Source organism: Mus pahari, chromosome 12 (assembly GCF_900095145.1).
Source record: "Mus pahari chromosome 12, PAHARI_EIJ_v1.1, whole genome shotgun sequence".
Classification (NCBI taxonomy): domain Eukaryota; kingdom Metazoa; phylum Chordata; class Mammalia; order Rodentia; family Muridae; genus Mus; species Mus pahari.
In genome coordinates, this window is record NC_034601.1 from 79,200,509 (window position 1) to 79,218,220 (window position 17,712).

The window sequence follows — 17,712 nt, forward strand, 5'->3', positions numbered from 1 at the left end:
CCAATTGCAGTTAGCCTCAGATTTCTGTTCACCATTGCAGAACTACACAGGTTGACAGATTTCTAAGGCCCCCTGACACTTCTGGTATTAGAGTCACCAACACTGGCTAACATGTCTGGTCCATGCTTTGCCTCCATTTCTGCAGGTTTTATGTATTTCCAGGTCCTTTTATCCTTCATCTATCACTTGATTTACTCAAGTACTTGTTTTGTGCAAAAGCCAATGAATTGAGATTGGAAAAACGTGCAGCTTGGAGGAAGACACGAAAATAAACATGACAGCATAATTATTACTGGAAGAAAGGTGTAGGGTCGGGATCAGAAGACAGGAGCTGCTGCCTGCATGAGACATACGTCATGATCCTGACAAATATGACAATCCAACCAGAGGCCAGGGAATTGAGCATGATAACATGACATGTTTAGGGAGACATCACAGGTTCAACAAGGGCTGGTGACACCGTAGGAGATGAGAGAGATGCCACGGAGCTTCAGAAACAAGGTCACCAAAGAGCCTGTAAATCCTGCTGAATGATCCAGCGTTTATGCTGTGAGACAGCATAGCTTCAGTTGAAGCCTGGTAATTCTCAGCCAGGTAGAATTTATATTAGTTGGTGGTAGAAACCGTAGCTTCTGCTTTGGTGAGAGTGTTATTCCTTGTGACAACATGTTAATAATGTGTGGGGTGAGGCTGGGAATATAACTCATTGGCAGAACACTTGTCTAGCATTAGTGAGACCCTCTATTTGATACCCCAGATCACAAATGTATTAGTGTCCTGGCTAGTTTTTAATTGCCAACTTGACACAATCAAGAATAACCTGGGGGAGTCTTAACTGAGAGATTGCCCAGACCTGATTGGTGGGTGGTGAAGTCTGTGAGGAATTATCATCATTGTTGGTTGGTATGGGAGGGCACAGCCTACTGTAGGTGGTGTTACCCCTGGCGGGTGGTCCTGAGTTATACAATAAAACTGGTTAAGAATACTATGAAGCCTGGGACAGAAAAGGCAGACTACTGTAGACTATGCTGGACCTGTGCGCGGGCTGCTCAATTTATCAATAAATGAATAAATAAATAAAATTTACTTCTTCAAAAATTATTTGACATTAGCTTGCTGTAATTGTATCTTTTTTGAGGTTTATTTTGCTTACATGTATATCTTTGTATCCTGTGCATGCGATACTCTCAGAGGCTAACGGGAGGTGTCAGATCCCCTGGAACTGGAGGTCAGATGATTGTTTGCCACCATATGGATGCTGGGAATCCAACCTGGATCCTCTGGAAGAGCAGCCAGTGCTCTCAGCTGATGATCATCTCTCCGACTCTGTTAGTTTAATGTTTTACCTTGTAAATGTTCAATTTTGTACTTTTGCTTGATACACATTTATAAAACACAGTTGTACAGCTGTAAACTACTTTCTTCATCAAAAAAAAAAAATGAGAAAGAGCGATCCAGTAAGCTGTGCTCCTCGGTTGTTTCTGTGTCAGTTCCTGCCTCCTGTTTCCTGTTTCATTTGCTCAGGGATAGACTGTTATTTGGAAATATAACTGAAATTAAACTGTTCCACCCCTAAGTTGATCTTGTTCAGTGTTTTATCACAGCAACAGAAGAGCAAACCAATTCAATTAGTTTTACAAGAGAGAGTTCTAGCAACTTTTGCTGAGTGGAAAATTATTATCTCCTAATATATGTTTGTTTAGCAAATCTCCAGCCAGCTGACTCTGTTATGTACAGTATCACGTTCCCAATGGTCGTTACGTCCGTTCCTTTTCCTGTCAGCCCCAGAGCCTGACGGGAGTTAGTTTAAGATGCTCATTTGAGAGCGTGTGAGCTCCCCGCTCAGAATGCTGCACACGTGTCAGGGATGACGATTGGGTTTGCAGCCACCTCTTACCCAGGAGCTTTACCTCCTGTGATGAGGTTGGTCTTCGCCCCATCAATCTATGGTGCTGACTCATCAATATTCTCCACTCTGTATGTGGAAATCCTTCAGCCATTGGAAATGACTCCAGGAAAAGACCTGGGAAGTTTTAGAACTGAGGACATTATTTCATATTTTATAATGAAAATTCACATTTGCAAATTTTGACTATATTCTCAGCCAGAGAAACATTCTTAATATCTTGTTGTTGTTGTTGTTTTTAGGATCAGTGGGTCACAGAATTCCCTCCCTGCTGGTTTTACAACAGCCTTGGTTCCCTGCTCTACCACCATGCCATTTTTCCCTGATCAAGGTAGCATGTATCACAGTGATTCAGGAGCCAAGTCGGAATGGGAAGGATTCTGACAGACGTTTCTGATCTCCCTGGATGGCCTTCCTTTTACTGCCAACCGTGGGTCCCGAGAGCGGGGAGTTTGTTTTTCATAGTACAAAAATAGAAAACGTGTTCTTGTTTTCCGTGTGATCCCTTTTCTTGGACTCATTATTTCTTTAAACACACCTAAATGAGGCAGGGCACCTTCACCTTCATAGACAGCTGAAGTAGATGCCAAAAGGTGTTTGGATTGCTCTGGGTGTTTGATCTCTGGCTTTCTTAGGGAGTCTGCCTCTCCTCTCACTGCTTTGAGATAAAAGGGAACCAGGTGTTTCCTTGTTAAAGATCAAGACAATCAGGATGGCAATTCAGGACATGGCTTTGATCACCTCAGGGAGAAGAGGCAGCCATGTGACAGTTTTCTATTAGCCACAGTATGCCATTTTTATGTAGCTGTCAGAAAGGGCATTTCATTTCATGCCTATTTGTGATTTCTTTGTTGTTTTGCCAGTTTCAAATCCTTGGCATCATCCTCAGTAAACTGAACGAGGTTATTACAAGTGTGTGTTCCCACGTTAAGGAAAGCCAATATTTCAAAAGCTTCCTGGGCCCCCTCACTGTGCTTCACAAGCAGTAATTTTACTCAGTTTCTATACAGGAATGCTGAGAACATAGACGGTCTATTTCCATTTCACAGATGAAAGTTCCAAACCCAGGAAGGTTAAGTACCCAGCCCCTGTTAGATTGCTCGTAAGCATTAGCAGAGCTGAGGTTTATATCTAAGCAGCCAGTGGGGACAGAATAGGGACAAAAAGCTGAACTTAGAGGGAAACTTTTCCTCCATCTTAAAAAGTGCAGGCTTTGCATCTGAAAGTGCACATCTTGCTCAGCACTGAAAGCTCTCCTCCCTTGGTGGTTGGAGTCTTATTTCTTACCTACGCCCTCTCTCTGGTCCCTACCTTTATGAACTAGAGTCGGCCTGTGAGGGGAAGCAGATGGAACCCTCCTCAGATGGGTGCTGAGGAGATGAACAGAGATCTAGCCCCAAACTGGTAGCTTCCTTCGGGATACAGTCAGCCTTCTCCCTTTGTAATATGCCCTTTATATGCTTCTCAATTAGAGGTTTGCCTCACTCTGACTTTCTCCAGAATGTGCAGGGAAGAAGCTACTCCTCGTGGGAGAATAAACCTCTGCATCCCACGGAGAACATTTTGGAGCACGTCACACGATATTGTGCACACTCAGTCAGATATCTGGCCCTCAAGATTCTTCTTCTATTTTTATTTTTTTAAATATTTACAAGACTATAAATACCTAAATGTACATGCTGGTCTCAAAGATAATCCAAAGGCGCACATATTTTAAGAGTCTTGAGATTCTCAAGGGTCTTGGAAAGGGAATTTAAATTGTACCAGAGAACAAGATAAGGCAAGCATAGCTTTTAATACCTGAATATTAGTAACAGTCTCTTCCTAAATATCCTGTACTCTTAAAGAACATGTAGGACACTGAGTAAGTTTTGAACAGAACCACAGTTTTTCCTTTCATTAATAAAGGGGAAATTATATTAATATAAGGAGGTCCTTTGTTTAGTACTGAAAAGCCTAAACCGTGGGAAGCCACAAAGACCCATTAGGTGGGAACTAACATCCCTTATGAATTCAATATGTCTAAGTTCCTATGTGTGGACAGCCCAGTGTAATTGAAGCATGGCTGAAATGAAGGACAGTTAGTAGTATTATGATCTAGTAGCCTGTTTGAATATTACAGCATCATATTGGAAAATACAGGATGGTTCCTATAGGCAAACTTCTGACATTGAGATCTTCTGGCAGTGGCTGCTCCATTAGCATCACCATGCTACCAGAAACACATCCAATGGGCACACTGAGTGGTGTTAAGGAAATAGGTTAAGAGGAATCTACACTTGCCTCTTTGATGAGGTTCATAAATCTGGGTCCAAGGCGCCATGGCTTATGTCGATGGCACTGCAGGGAACTGACGGTCAGCTGAGAGGCACGGTGGGAGGCAATGGCTACCATGTACACAGCATCGTACATCAGAGCTGCTTCAGTCTATGGAGAAGAACATGCACCATGCCATCAGTTCAGTTTCATTAGTCCCCTCTACCCATGTACCCAGCATTGCTTTCTTGCTGTTTATCTGATCTTAAAGACCTTTTGTTCTTGAGCTAAACAGTGTTTAGTCACCAACAGCTATTATTTTACAAAAGAAAACTTTATACTCTAGAGTAGGTTGGAATCCTACATTTGTTTTTGAGTTCTTAAAAACAAAGCTAAATTAAAAACTCAGACTACAAACGATTGTATTCCAGAAATATATTTCGGGACCATTTTTCTATGCCCAGCTCAGTGTTGAGGTCAACTACTTTGAGATCAAATTTATTAAGACTCATCCTTTCAATAATAGATATTGTCTCTCAGCATCTTCCTCCTTCCTTTCCTTCTTTCTTCCTTTCTTCTTTCTTCTGTCTTGTTTTGTATTTTATAGAGAACAAATTCTTGCTAGTAGAGCCAATAGGTTCTTTTATTATTAACGATGCTCCTGTGGTTGCTTACAATGGCCAGACTTGAGAAAGGAAGTTAGAGTCATGATATTAAGGTCAATGACAAGCTCAGGAAGGTTCTCTGAGGTACAGACTCATGGACCAGAATAAGCAAGCACTTGCCTCCTTGAGTTACCAGGAAAGAGGTTGAAGTTAGTTACCGCTCTTTGGGAATAGTTATCTTTTGCTTCTTTCCCTCATGAAATTCTTCTCACTTTCTAAATTTTATATAATACTCGTAGCATTTTGTCAAGTATACTGCCCTGCGGTTTGGGGGATAAAAATCTCATAATACCCTCATATTTTACTGGAGGGCTTTCTTTGCAACTTCAAATGTATTAGCTCATTTGAAATTCTCAGTAATTCTCCAAAGTAAGCAGAACCCATAGATAAAGCTACTTATTATGTGTAAAGCTGACCTCAGGCAACATATTGATTTATGGAGGCATGTATGGATATAGCTGGAAAATTGACAGAGTTAAACCTAGAATCCAAGTTCTAGCAAAAAACAAAAATGTATGTCTGCAATTAGTTGACTCTTTCACCGTTTGAGGTTAATTATGTCAGGATGGAGCTGGAAAGATAGCTAAGTGATAAATGCTACACTTTCATCTCATCAGTTTCGAGGCAAAAAATTAACTTTATTTTGAACCCATATTATTCTGTACATTCTCAGTCATTGAAATGTCAATTTATTTCTAAGACTTGTCACTTAATTAAAGACAACATGAGTGTCTTCAAAGCAGAAACTGTAAGTGCAGTCTATGCTACAGAAACATAGTTTAATCAACATTCACAGCATGAGTTATTATTGATTCATACTTTAAAACAAACACACTTTTATACAAACTATACAATACCTTGATTTAATATAAGTATTTTCCCCTATGTTCTTGACATAGAAAGGTGAGGTTGATAATGATGGTGGTGATGGTTGGTTGAACTTTCACAATTTATTTTGATTGACTCAGGATTGATATAATCCATTTTATCAATGACAGAGCAGAGTTTTGTGGCTGTTAGCTGGTACAAACATACTCTGCTAATCTGTCACAAGGACAGAGGCTAGGCCCCTGCTTGTCTCATGGTTTTCACCATTCTGCTATCCTTATTTGATTTAAACTGGAGAAAGAAAATTATTGACAGGTTGACTTTATAAAATGGAATCTGTAGTAAGAGTGGACATTTCCTAAGCACTAGCTACACATCTGTCCCTGTTCAGAATCCTTGGGAAACAAGAACCTTTTTCATTCCTTTTCTTCTTCGTGAAAAGAAAATTAAGATATTAAATGGTGTCTATACTAACAGAGAGAAAGCCAACATTTGAATCCTTAAAGTTGGTGGTACAATCTGTGACCTCATCCTGTCCAATTATTTAATGATATAATAGTAATTTGATAAAGGCTAAAAAAGTATTGACAATGTGTTACATGTCAGTACTGCAAACATATCATTTATGCATGATATGTCCTTCAATTGTGAAACATATAAAATTAGCTTATCTATTGAGATTTTCATTATACATGCAATGTGTTTTGATTATATGTATACTTCTATTAACTCCTATAGATTCAGCCAGACCTTCTCTTCTCCTTGTCCCAATTTCATAAGTATTTTATTTCTTTTTTATAATTCTCTGTGTCTGATTCTGATGTTCATATGCTCACGGGTGTAGGGCACAGACAGTCTATGCTAGGCCAGACCCTGAAGAAAACTGACTTTCTCCCATTAATTTCCATGAAGTGTCAGTAGCTCCTCAGATAATGATGGACCTCATAAACTCATTTGTGGTGGGAGACAACTGGCTTGATCTTGTGTAAGTATTACTCAGGGAGCTACAGTTACTGTGAATTCATGTATACAATCACCCATTGTACTGACTGTTTTGTGTGTCAACTGGACACAAGCTGGAGTTATCACAGAGAAAGGAGCCTCCCTTGAGGAAATGCCTCCATGAGATCCAGCTGTAAGGATCAATGAGTGATCAAGCAGAGAGGGTCCAGCCCATTGTGGGTGGGGCCATCCCTGGGCTGGGTTCTATAAGAAAGCAAACTGAGCAAGCCAGGGGAAGCAAGCCAGTAAGCAGCACCCCTTCCTGACCTCTGCATCAGCTCCTGCATCCATATTCCTGCCCTGTGTGAGTTCCAGTCCTGACTTCCTTTGGTGATGAACAGCAGTGTGGAAGTGTAAGCTGAATAAACCCTTTCCTCCCCAACTTGCTTCTTGGTTATGATGTTTTGTGCAGGAATACAAGCCCTGACTAAGACAACCACTCCTATGCAGAAGACACTATTTCACTTGTGTCTTTCCCTACTGCTGATTCTTATAATGGATTTTGAAAACCTGGGTGAAGTAAAATTTCTCAATGCCCCCAAGAAAATCTTTTCACCACAACATAGGCATACAGAAAGCTGGCCTCCCATAAGAAATGCATAATGTTTTGGCTATTGGAACAATTTTCAGTAAAGAGTTAACTCAGTAACTTAGTAGATTTGGGGGGTGTTCAAGTCCTGTACATTTCAAAAGGAAGTACTGGTCCATACCTGGTTTGTGAGAAAATATCTCGCATTATATTTTCTGGAGTCAAGGGCCATGTAACAATTATGCTAAAAATATGAATGTGGGTAACGTTGCCTTTTGTTGCTCTGTGGTGCTGGGCTATGCTGTATCAATTTGAGGTGTGGTAGGACTAGAGACCAATGTCAATTACGTGGATGCTATGTGCTTGTGGAGTTCACTTCTAGGAATACTCATGGACACCAATGCTTGTGTGAGTTTCCTGGTTGGCAACACTCCACAGGAAGAGTCACACATCATTGCTGTGAGTCCAGCACTTTCTGGAGTGTGCCAATGGTATATAACACCTTTAAAAGCCCAGGCCTGTAAGGGCTCTGCCCTTTGTGAAGTTTTCCTTTGTTGATTTGTCTTTCTATTCATTTTCCCCTATAATAACTTGTCACTGTAAATATAGCACCTTATTTGAGTTCAGTGTTCTTTGTGCAAATCACAAAGCATCAGGACAGGGTGGTAACTGCCAACACAAACCCCATCACCTCAGAGACAAGCACAATTGGCTTATTGTGTCACCGATTGGGAGGCTGGCAAGAAAACTTGTTATTGGAGGGCAAATAGGCAAGAGGCATAAGTTTCTCATTACTCTCTGCCTTTGGAAAGGATTGTCGTAAGGTTAGGATTGGGGTAATTGTCCTTGGGGACTCTGGAGACGGTGCAAACCTGGGGGGATGATGCTGCTAAGGAGCCCCACGTGCCGGAGAGAGAGAGCTCTACCCATTTGCACTGGCACTGAGCTGGCAGCAGGTAGAATGCCCTGCTGGTGAGTGGAGTTTGGAAATGGATTTAGGAAGGTGGCAAAAAGACCACCTCAAGCAGTGTAAATGTTCTGTTGGTAGGAAAGAAATTCCAGCAGGTTCACTGAAGGCTTGACGGTGGCTGTTATAACTTGAGTTTCAGTGAATAATTGCTTGCTTTAAATAGAGGTCAGGAGAAATAAAGGAAAGAGCAGATCAAGTAAATACCACGAAAAATGCCTTCAGTTATACTAGGTCAAAAAATGTCAGGTAAGGACTCACCTTCAGCAACTGGCATAATAAAGAATGTGTCTCATGAATAAATAAGAACATAAATAAATAATACAATAATTCTCCTCTAGCTTCTCAAGGAACAAACTTTTGATGTGTGAATTAACACTTCAGTTGATACAACACTCCTTGTCCTGGTTAATTTTGTGTCAACTTGACACAGCTGGAGTTATCACAGAGAAAGGAGCTTTAGTTGGGGAAACGCCCCCATGAGATCCAGCTGTGGGGCATTTTCTCAATTAGTGATCAAGTGGGAGAAGCTCCTTGTGGGTGGTGCTATCTCTGGGCTGGTCATCTTGGATTCTATAAGAAAGCAGGCTGAGCAAGCCAGGGGAAGCAAGCCAGTAAAGAACTCCTGCTCCCTGACCTGCTTGAGTTCCAGTCCTGACTTCTTCAGTGATGAACAGCAATGTGGAAGTGTAAGCCAAATAAACCCTTTCCTCCCCAACTGCTTCTTGGTCATGATGTTTGTGCAGGAATAGAAACCATGACTAAGACACTCCTTATAATCTCATAGTTATATATATATATATATATATATATATATATATATATATATATATATATATATAGTTCAGAATAAGGGTTGGCTACATCTTTGCATGTCAGATCTTTGTTCCATTATTGACTAAAACTATCCAGTGTTATCAAGTGAAATCATTCCTATACCTTAGAAACATTGTTACATTATCTAATATGTTTAGTGAATGACACTGTGTTGGTATTATACAGATTTACAGACCAGCAGATGGACTTAGAAAGGTCACTTTCTCTGGGAACATAACCAGGGCCTAAACTCTGGTTTCCATTATCAAGGAAAATGCTGCCTTTTCTAATAATCCAGTTGGTTATCTTTTATCTTAGGAGTCTTTGGTGAAGACTCAAGGTGGCTATCCAAAGATGTATTTCCTGCAGACCGTAATTACAGATGTAGGAGAGCAGGTTGAAGCTCCTGACTTTGCCTAATACTATGAGTACTTTGTGAGTTGGGAAGAACGTTGTGAGAATGGCAGACCTGGCTCTGTGGTTTCTGTCTCCTTGTCATTACTGGGTCATATACTGTGGTGTTTGAGTGGTTAAGTGTTTCCCATCGCCTCAGGTATTTGGTCCACAGTTGGTGGCAATGTTTGGAGAGGGAGAACATCCTTGCTGGAGGTAGTACAACTCTGGAGAAAAGAATTCATAGCCTTGTTCCACATCCAGCCCACTCTTTGCTTGGTGTTGGTAGTTAAAGTTGTGCTCTCTCATCATCCTGCTCCAGTAGTCTGTTGTCATTCCTCCCCCACTATCATTGACTATCCCTCTAAAACTGTAAGCACAAATAAACTCTTTCCTCCTTCAGTTGCCCTTGGTTATATTCATTTATCACAGCAACAGAAATAACTAACACATATCATCAGAGTCTACAATCAGGAAAAAAATTAGTTTGAATATGGGCCATTTCCCCTTCCCCAAATATGCCTATAGTGCTGGGGAAATTGTAAAAGCAAAAAAAAAAAAACAAAAAAAAAACAAAAAAAAACAAAGTATATTTTACAAAAACCATGCTAGACTTAGACTTAGGTAGGCTAATTAACACTCCAGTTGAAAAATATACTTAAAAACAATCCAGATGGTTTTTAATAGTACATTCCGATGGGTTTTAATAGTACATTCTGCCATTTTTGACCTATGCTAGGCAAATTTTGTTATCTCAATTCTTAAAGTAGTTTTTTTTTTAAAAATAAATCTGTTTTTAAGTCTAGATTCAACTAAGTTGAACTTGGGTATGACTGACTTCTCTATTTTAAGATATAGATGTGTTTTGGCATGTATGATGATACTCTTTGAGAATGTTTTAGTGTAAGAAATTCTAAAAAAGATTTAAAAATTACAAAAATTTAGGTAAATCAAAACACATTTCCCCCATTATATTATTTTCTAATTCTTATATGCTCACATCTATAATTTATAAATGTGTGTGGCACATGTAAGACAATGCCTACAGTGGAATAAGACACTGGGTCTGGGAGAATATCAGGATGATATACACGAGTTCGGAGGATACAATTCTATTATTACAATGGAATTGTTTATAATCACCTACTATTCTAGTTGCTTTCCTCTTTAAAAATCAATTTATTTGCAATCCAGGTTACAGTCCATTATCTTGAGGAAGTCAAGGCAATAACAATAAGGATCACATCCACAAAACCAAGAGCAGAGAGAGAATAAATGTGTGACTCATTGCCTTCATGCTTAGTCAGGTGCCTTTGTGATTTTTCTTTGGCAGAGTATCTCTGCATAGAGAATGGTGCTGCCCATAGTGGACTAGGTTTTCCTAAGACAATAAACAGTTAAGAAAATTCCCAATGTATATGCCACACACCAACTTGAGCTAATAATTCCCCTGTAAGTTCCTCTTCCTAGGTGACTCTGGGTTGTGTCAGGTTGACAGTTAAAACTAATCAGTGCACTTACTATAGTAATGTCATTAATAGTGGTAGTTTATAAAATAAAAAATTATTTATTACTTTCAAAATACTTTCTTCTTCATTAATAAGGCGTGCTTCTTGCTTGTAAGAACTTTGTTTTTTCGGAGAAATATTTCAGGGCTATATTGAATATTCTTCATTTAAACATCCATTTTGGTAGAATCTTAATTTAATTTATTTTCTGCATAAATTATTTTACCAAATGCATTTTTATTATTGTACCTTGCCTTTTCTAATGCTTGGGGTAGAGCATATTACAGAAGCAGGAAGCATCTCTGTCTAAATGTTTATATTCACATAGAGAAAGATACTAATCTAACAAATTAAAATATGACACAGGAGGATACATGGGTTAGACAGAAACTTGAAACAGGTAAGGATGAAGACAGTAGCTGAGGAAGCTAACACACTAGAACTCAGTGCACAGAAGGCCTTGGTAATGAAGAGATATTTAAGTAGCCTGGATAGTAGAGATTCAGGAGGTTAGGGCCACAAGTACTTCGCATCAAAGAATAAGTAAACCCGTAGGCTCTAATACACATAGCCAGTGGTTTATATCTTTGGGATAGCAAAGAAGATATTTAAATTGAGGCAGGTTAAAATTAGAGAATACATAGCAATTGGACTTGGAGTTGGGGACATGGTATGCTCTTTTTACTCCAGTTGGTTCACTGAACATCCCTGTACATATCCCTTTATCTCCCCACGACTTGGGCTCTAAATGAGTCACATTCAGGTAAAGCAGAATTAGAGAAGTTTTATGTGGATTCTTTGGATAAATGTTGGTTGAAAGTAGGCCTCCCAAATTTAACTCTGAATTATCTTTACAATCTGCATAGCTGTTTTGCCCACCTTGAGCACATTCCATGTTTCACCACTATTGCTTGCTCACGGGGCATGTCCTGGCATAGTTATTGTACCCACTCTTACAGCATTCTGTGAAATACCTACCGTCTTCTGGCATCATAGTTCCTCACTATTTTTTTTCATCAAAACAGTTCTATGTGTGTCTCTCTGTCCTGTCTCTCTCTGTCTCTGTCTCTGTCTTTCTCTCTCTCTCTGTCTGTTCTCTCTCTCTCTCTCTCTCTCTCTCTCCCTGTGTGTTCTCTCTCTCTCTCTCTGTTCTCTCTCTCTCTCTCTCTCTCTCTCTCTCTCTCTCTCTCTCTCTCTCTCTCTCTGTATGCACAGTGTTCACACAGAGGTAGGAGGATGACNAATGGGCCTGGACATTGTATAAGATACACATAAAAGCTACCCAGAAGAAGAGAGGCTGGCCTCCAGCTGAGCTGTTGGAGGTGCTTCTCCAGTGTATTTCCTTCCGTCTCTCTCTCTCTCTCTCTCTCTCTCTCTCTCTCTCTCTCTCTCTCTCTCTCTCTCTCTCTCTCTCTGTATGCACAGTGTTCACACAGAGGTAGGAGGATGACCACCACCCATGCTTGTTCTTACTCTCTACCTTGCTTGAGACACTTCTTCTTTTTTGTTATTTGCTGCTGTAAACTCCAGGATGGCTAGCCCAGGAGCTCCTGAGAATTCTATTCCTTTCCCCTCCCAATTCACTATAGGAGATCTCAGATTACAGATGCATGCTGCTGCCCCTGGCTTAATATAAGTTCTGGGAATTCGGACTCAGTTCCTCACACATATATGCAGAAGATTACCACTAAGTTATCTCCTAACCATCATCATCATCATCATCATCATCATCATCATCATCATCAATATAAGCATGTCTGAAACCTCTCAGTCAGGATGGGCATGTTTAGACAGATTGTGACACATGATACCTTGTTTCTACCAGCCCCCAGCTTTTACCATTCTTTCTGCTCATTGGGGAGCCATTAGCTCTGGAGACTGGCAATACCAGGGAGCAGTGTTATCTTGTGCCAGAAAAAAAAACTTCACAGATATATTTTACATGTGAAAACTTCACAGATATAGTTTACATGTTCCGTGGTTTTCATCTTATTCAATCTACACACATTATTCTATTAGTTCCATAAACGAGAATACACACCAATCCTTTTGGTTTGGGTGAACTGAGCCATTCTTATGATGGATAATCAGTGTTTGGCATGAACCTGTGAACTGTGTGAAAGCAGCTTCCAGCTCGCCCTGCCTTTTGCTGCACACTGGGCACAGGTAAGACATTGGAGAGCTTGGTCATCCTGGGCTAGAAATCTTGCTGGAACAAGGGAGGGACAGTCCCTTTCTGCTCCTGAAGTCTAGGATCTCTCTGGCTGGAACAAGGGAGGGACAGTCCCTTTCTGCTCCCGAAGTCTATGATCTCTCTGGCTATTCTCTACTAGTTTTTATTCAAAGCACTGCTTCAAATCACCTAAGGCTCATTTGTTCTACCACACTTTCGTTCATCATCTCCCAGACTCACTGTGTGTTTTAAGTGTTGTTTCAGGCTTGCAAAAAACAGTCAGGGGCTCTGAACATGGACCCATCCAGAAACACTTAATTCACGCATTTATTTCCTTCATTTGTTCTTCATGGGAAAAAAGAGAAAGGAAGTTGGAAGTTCATTTTTCAGTGAGATGGTACCTTTCAGTTGTCAGGAAATTGCATCTTAAAAGCAAGAGTGCTTCTCTGGATGATGGGAACAGAGGGTGAAATATTACACCAATTTAAAATGCTATTACCTGCTCTCATTCCCAATATCTTTCCCTTTAGTAGTACCGTTCTTACATAGGAAGCAAGGTGGGTTTTTTAAAAAAATATTATTATTCCTTTCTATTTTCTTCATCCCCCAGGGAGCCTCATTAGAGAAGTAAAGTGAGGGCTGATACTTTTGACAGCATGAGACAAATGATGCCGCCTCGAAGCTAAGCTCTTCATGAGGCGGTGTGCAAGTGTCTGCTTAAGTGACTACCTCTGACTTGAGAAGAGACAGACATGGCACCTGTGTCAGGAGTGACATATCAGTGGATTGAAGCTCCGTTGGCACCTGCAGAAGGGTATCCATCTGGGCTGGGATGGTAAGGATGTGACCCCATCTGCAGCTGGGATGGTAAGCATGTGACCCCATAGGCCATGTGAAGGTCTGGTACTTGTCTCCACCTGCTTCTGCAGGTCCGGGTGATTCTTAGGACTAGGATGCTTCTTACTCCCCTGCATCCCTCCTGGAAACGCCCTCCTATGGGCGAGCTCTCTGCTTGCTTTTCACTTGGTCCAGCTTCTTTTTAAAAATTTGCACAGTGATGATAGCAACTTAAATGTTTTTGACAAGTGCAATTAGAATGATAAAGATTACAGTTTCTGATAAGAGCCATACACACATTTGCAAAATAGATAATAAGCCTCTTTTATCTCTTGCACATTCTCTCTCAAGGCATATGTTATAATACCACTTACTTAAAAGATTAAAGGCATAGAGGCTGACTTCACTTCTAGAGAGTAAAGCATGATCATGAGATTTCATTAAAATTATTCACTGTCTCTTACAATCTTTCTGCCCACATTGCCATCCTCCTCCACAAAGATTTGAATCCTGGTAGAGAGGAAGGCAGAGGGAGTCTGGTGGAGGAGGAGGCAGACGGTGTCTGGAATTTGATCAGAAAACATTGTATACTTACATGAAATTCTCAAACGATAAATAAAACCACATTTGACAAACTACTCACTGTCATCATGCCGTCCAGGAGACCAGTCTCAGGTCTGGGTGGAGCCTGCAGTCTCTCCATGGACCACTTCTCAATGATGGATGACACGTGAGGGTTGTCAATATTCAGCAACCGAAATCCAGTCATATTTACACCACTGTATCTATAAAGTTCCAGGTCTAAAGCAAACAAGTCCTGTGCAGTGTTATAAAAAGAAAAGCAGAAATTAATTAGTGATATTGGTGTTCTTGATATATAAGAATCCAATGATTACAGAAGCAATAAAAAGGCAAAAACACAAACAAGAAAGTTATCATATCCTGTCTATGAAGGAACGTCAATATCGGATAAATGAAGAAGAGGAATTTACTCGAAAAACCAAAAAAAAAAAAAAAAAGAGGAATTTGCCAACAAGTCCTCTGGACCTGGGATTTTGAAATTTAAGAGTTCTCCCCCTAGGATACAGTCTTTGAGGAGCTGGGCAAGATCTTCCTGTCTCTTTGCCTCTGAGCTATTACATTTTATAGCTGAAGAAAAATATGCACTGGGGGAGAAGTCTACAAAGGCCCCGGCAATGGCGGGCCACAGCAGCTGAAGCCCTCAGCACAGCTGTGGTTCCAGGCTGCTCTGGGCCATGCTGCTGAGGTGAAATGTGGAAATTGCATATGCATGTGAAGAAAGGAGACTTCTAGGAGGGAAAAGTGGCATCCTGCAGTTCCCCGATGACAACTCCTAGTCCTTTTTAAAAAAGAGCATAAAGAATAGTCACTGGATAAGGGCTCAGAATAAGGGCTTTTAAAAGGAGATTATATTGGACCCCGTGGTTGTGGGATGTGGAAACTTACAGGAGACTCATTTCCTTTCTGACAGTGTCTCAGACAACCTGCCTAACCCACCCCAGTGTTTCCCTGGAATGGATGGAGCTGAATGTAAGCCAGAGAGTTATCTGTGGATACATATTTAAAGCAGAATGATCATTTCAGTTTATATATATATAAAGAACTTAGAGTAAAATCATGCCACTAAAACTATTCCAAATTTGAGAGAAAACAAACTAGTCAGAATAACACTTAACAGAAAAAAAGCTCTTAGAGACATCGTCCAGTAAGGAGATTGCTTTCTGAAACAGACAGCCATGGTCCAGCTCTTAGAGACATCGTCCAGTAATGAGATTGCTTTCTGAACAGACTGCCGTGGCCCAGCCATGGGGAGAGGAGGAGTTGCTGAAGGCAGTGGCCACAGATTCCTTTCTGATTTGCATCTGCAGATTTGACATGCTCTTCTGAAGATGTCTTCTAGTTGCTGCCCATTCCCAAGATAACTGTGGACTGGGCAGCAGAGTTGTAATGGAACATCCCTGCATTGATAGATCTGGATCAAGAATGCTATTCTGTCTTCTAATATAGATTTGCTCTTTCATTATTTTTTAATTTAGCTAAGTGTCTGTGTGTGGGTATGTGCAACTGAACGAAGGTGTATGTGGAGTCTGCAAGAGGGCATCTGATCTCTAGTAATGGAGTTCAACCAGTTGTGAGTCCCTCACCTCCCAGTGTGGGTGCTGGGAATCAAATCCTTGAGTCTTCTGCAAGAACAGTCGGTGCTCTTAACCACTGAGCCTTCTCTCCAACCCTCTACCGATTTTTAAGCATATAATATATACATTATAACATACACAATGCATGTGAATGTGTGTGTTTATGTGTGTGTGTGTGTGTGTGTGTGTGTGTGTGTGTGTGTGTAAAAATCTGTATTTCCTTTGCACTAACTTACTGTTGAAATTTTTCATTAATGCTTATGGTCAAAGTTGGCTAGATTCTGAAAGCAATATAGGACAGAATGAAGATCAAATTGAAGGGAGACAGAAGGCAAATATGAAGACTAAGACCTGGGTAAGTAATCTTTTCAGTACATTCAATGAATAGAGGGAAAGTTATTTAGTCACAGAAAATTCCAGCATGTGTGCTTAGTCCCATATGATGAATATATTAAATGTATGTGGAGTTTAGCTGCCCTATAACTTGAGGTTTCTATGCAAGACAGAATGTAGAACTTGCATGTCTGATTTGCAACATCCCTTGTGAATGCAGAATGAGGAGATCTGGAGAGCAAGGAGTGGACCAGAATAAAAATTCTACAATGCGCTTATAACGTCTATTGAGGACCAGTTTTCCTAGATCCTAGGGCTGAGTCTCTGAGATGGCTCCCAAGCTAGTTCTTTAGAGAGTGTTTAGCCAAGGCTGGAAGAATGTTCCGAGGCCCAAGGCCGCATGGTCTTGCCATATTCTGTCTTACATGGGTAAAGGGAAGGGCCACGTCTGTGAATAGATAAAACATTTATTTATCTATTCCACTATTCTGAAAGAGGTAGAGATGTGGCTAGCAGCAACACAGAGCCGCAGGATCAGCAAACTGGTGTAGGAGCTTTTACTCCACCCTGTCCTCCCTCTCCACCACAAGTTCATGGCAAGTTGCATTCTGTACCCTTTAAGCACCCAGGGATGCTTCGAGGGCATTTGCTGCTCTGAGTAAGTGAGAGAAAGAAGGAAAGCACTGCTCCTTGCTCCAAACCCTTTGGCCTCCACACTCTTCAACTTAGTTTGTTAGTGTTACAAAAAAGAGTAACTTACTGACCATCCTACCCCAAATCTGGGTATGTTATACTTGATTAGCCCTTAGAGATTACAAAGAAAATGGCTAATTCAGTTTCCTTGTGTAAGAAAGTAGGATTTATACTGCAGATGTCCGGAAGAGCCGTGTATATGCAGACTGACTTCTGAGGTCAATTGAGAAAGAGCTATACTATAATTTTGGTATATTAAATGGCTTAGATAATTCCTCTTTCAATCAATAATGCCACACCATTTCAACAGTCAGAGATTCTTCTGGACTTCTTAAGGTTTGAGCCATTGTTTTTCTTCATGATGTAGAATGTTCAATGTGCACAGTGCTTCCATAACTTCACTTGTTGAAACTTCCCCAGGTACTCTCCAGGTGACTACCTTAAACTCACTGTCTTCTGGACATAGGCAGGAGTGCAGCTTTATCACCTCGAAGGATTCCAGGTCACACTTCAACACTCTTTGGAAGGAATATAGGAAGCTGGCACTTCTCTATGAGTAACTGTGTTTAATGGCGTTCCATCGCTCTTCTCATGCGCACACACTGATGATCTTTATTGTAAAAATAACAAAAGAAGAAAACAAAACAAAA

The 17,712-nt window shown here is 40.6% G+C and overlaps 1 protein-coding gene across 7 annotated transcripts in view; it reads right to left on the bottom strand.

Moving 5' to 3' along the window:
* Grik1 (glutamate ionotropic receptor kainate type subunit 1) overlaps positions 1-17,712 on the bottom strand; it is a 396,194-nt gene that overhangs the window by 103,700 nt on the left and 274,782 nt on the right. For all 7 annotated transcript variants that reach the window (XM_021209775.2, XM_021209772.2, XM_021209773.2 and 4 more), the window contains exons 6-7: positions 14,524-14,697; positions 4,190-4,333 (exon numbers count right to left, since the gene is read on the bottom strand). In XM_021209775.2, the coding sequence (XP_021065434.1) occupies positions 4,190-4,333; positions 14,524-14,697 (318 nt within the window). The remainder of the gene's footprint in view (positions 1-4,189; positions 4,334-14,523; positions 14,698-17,712) is intronic.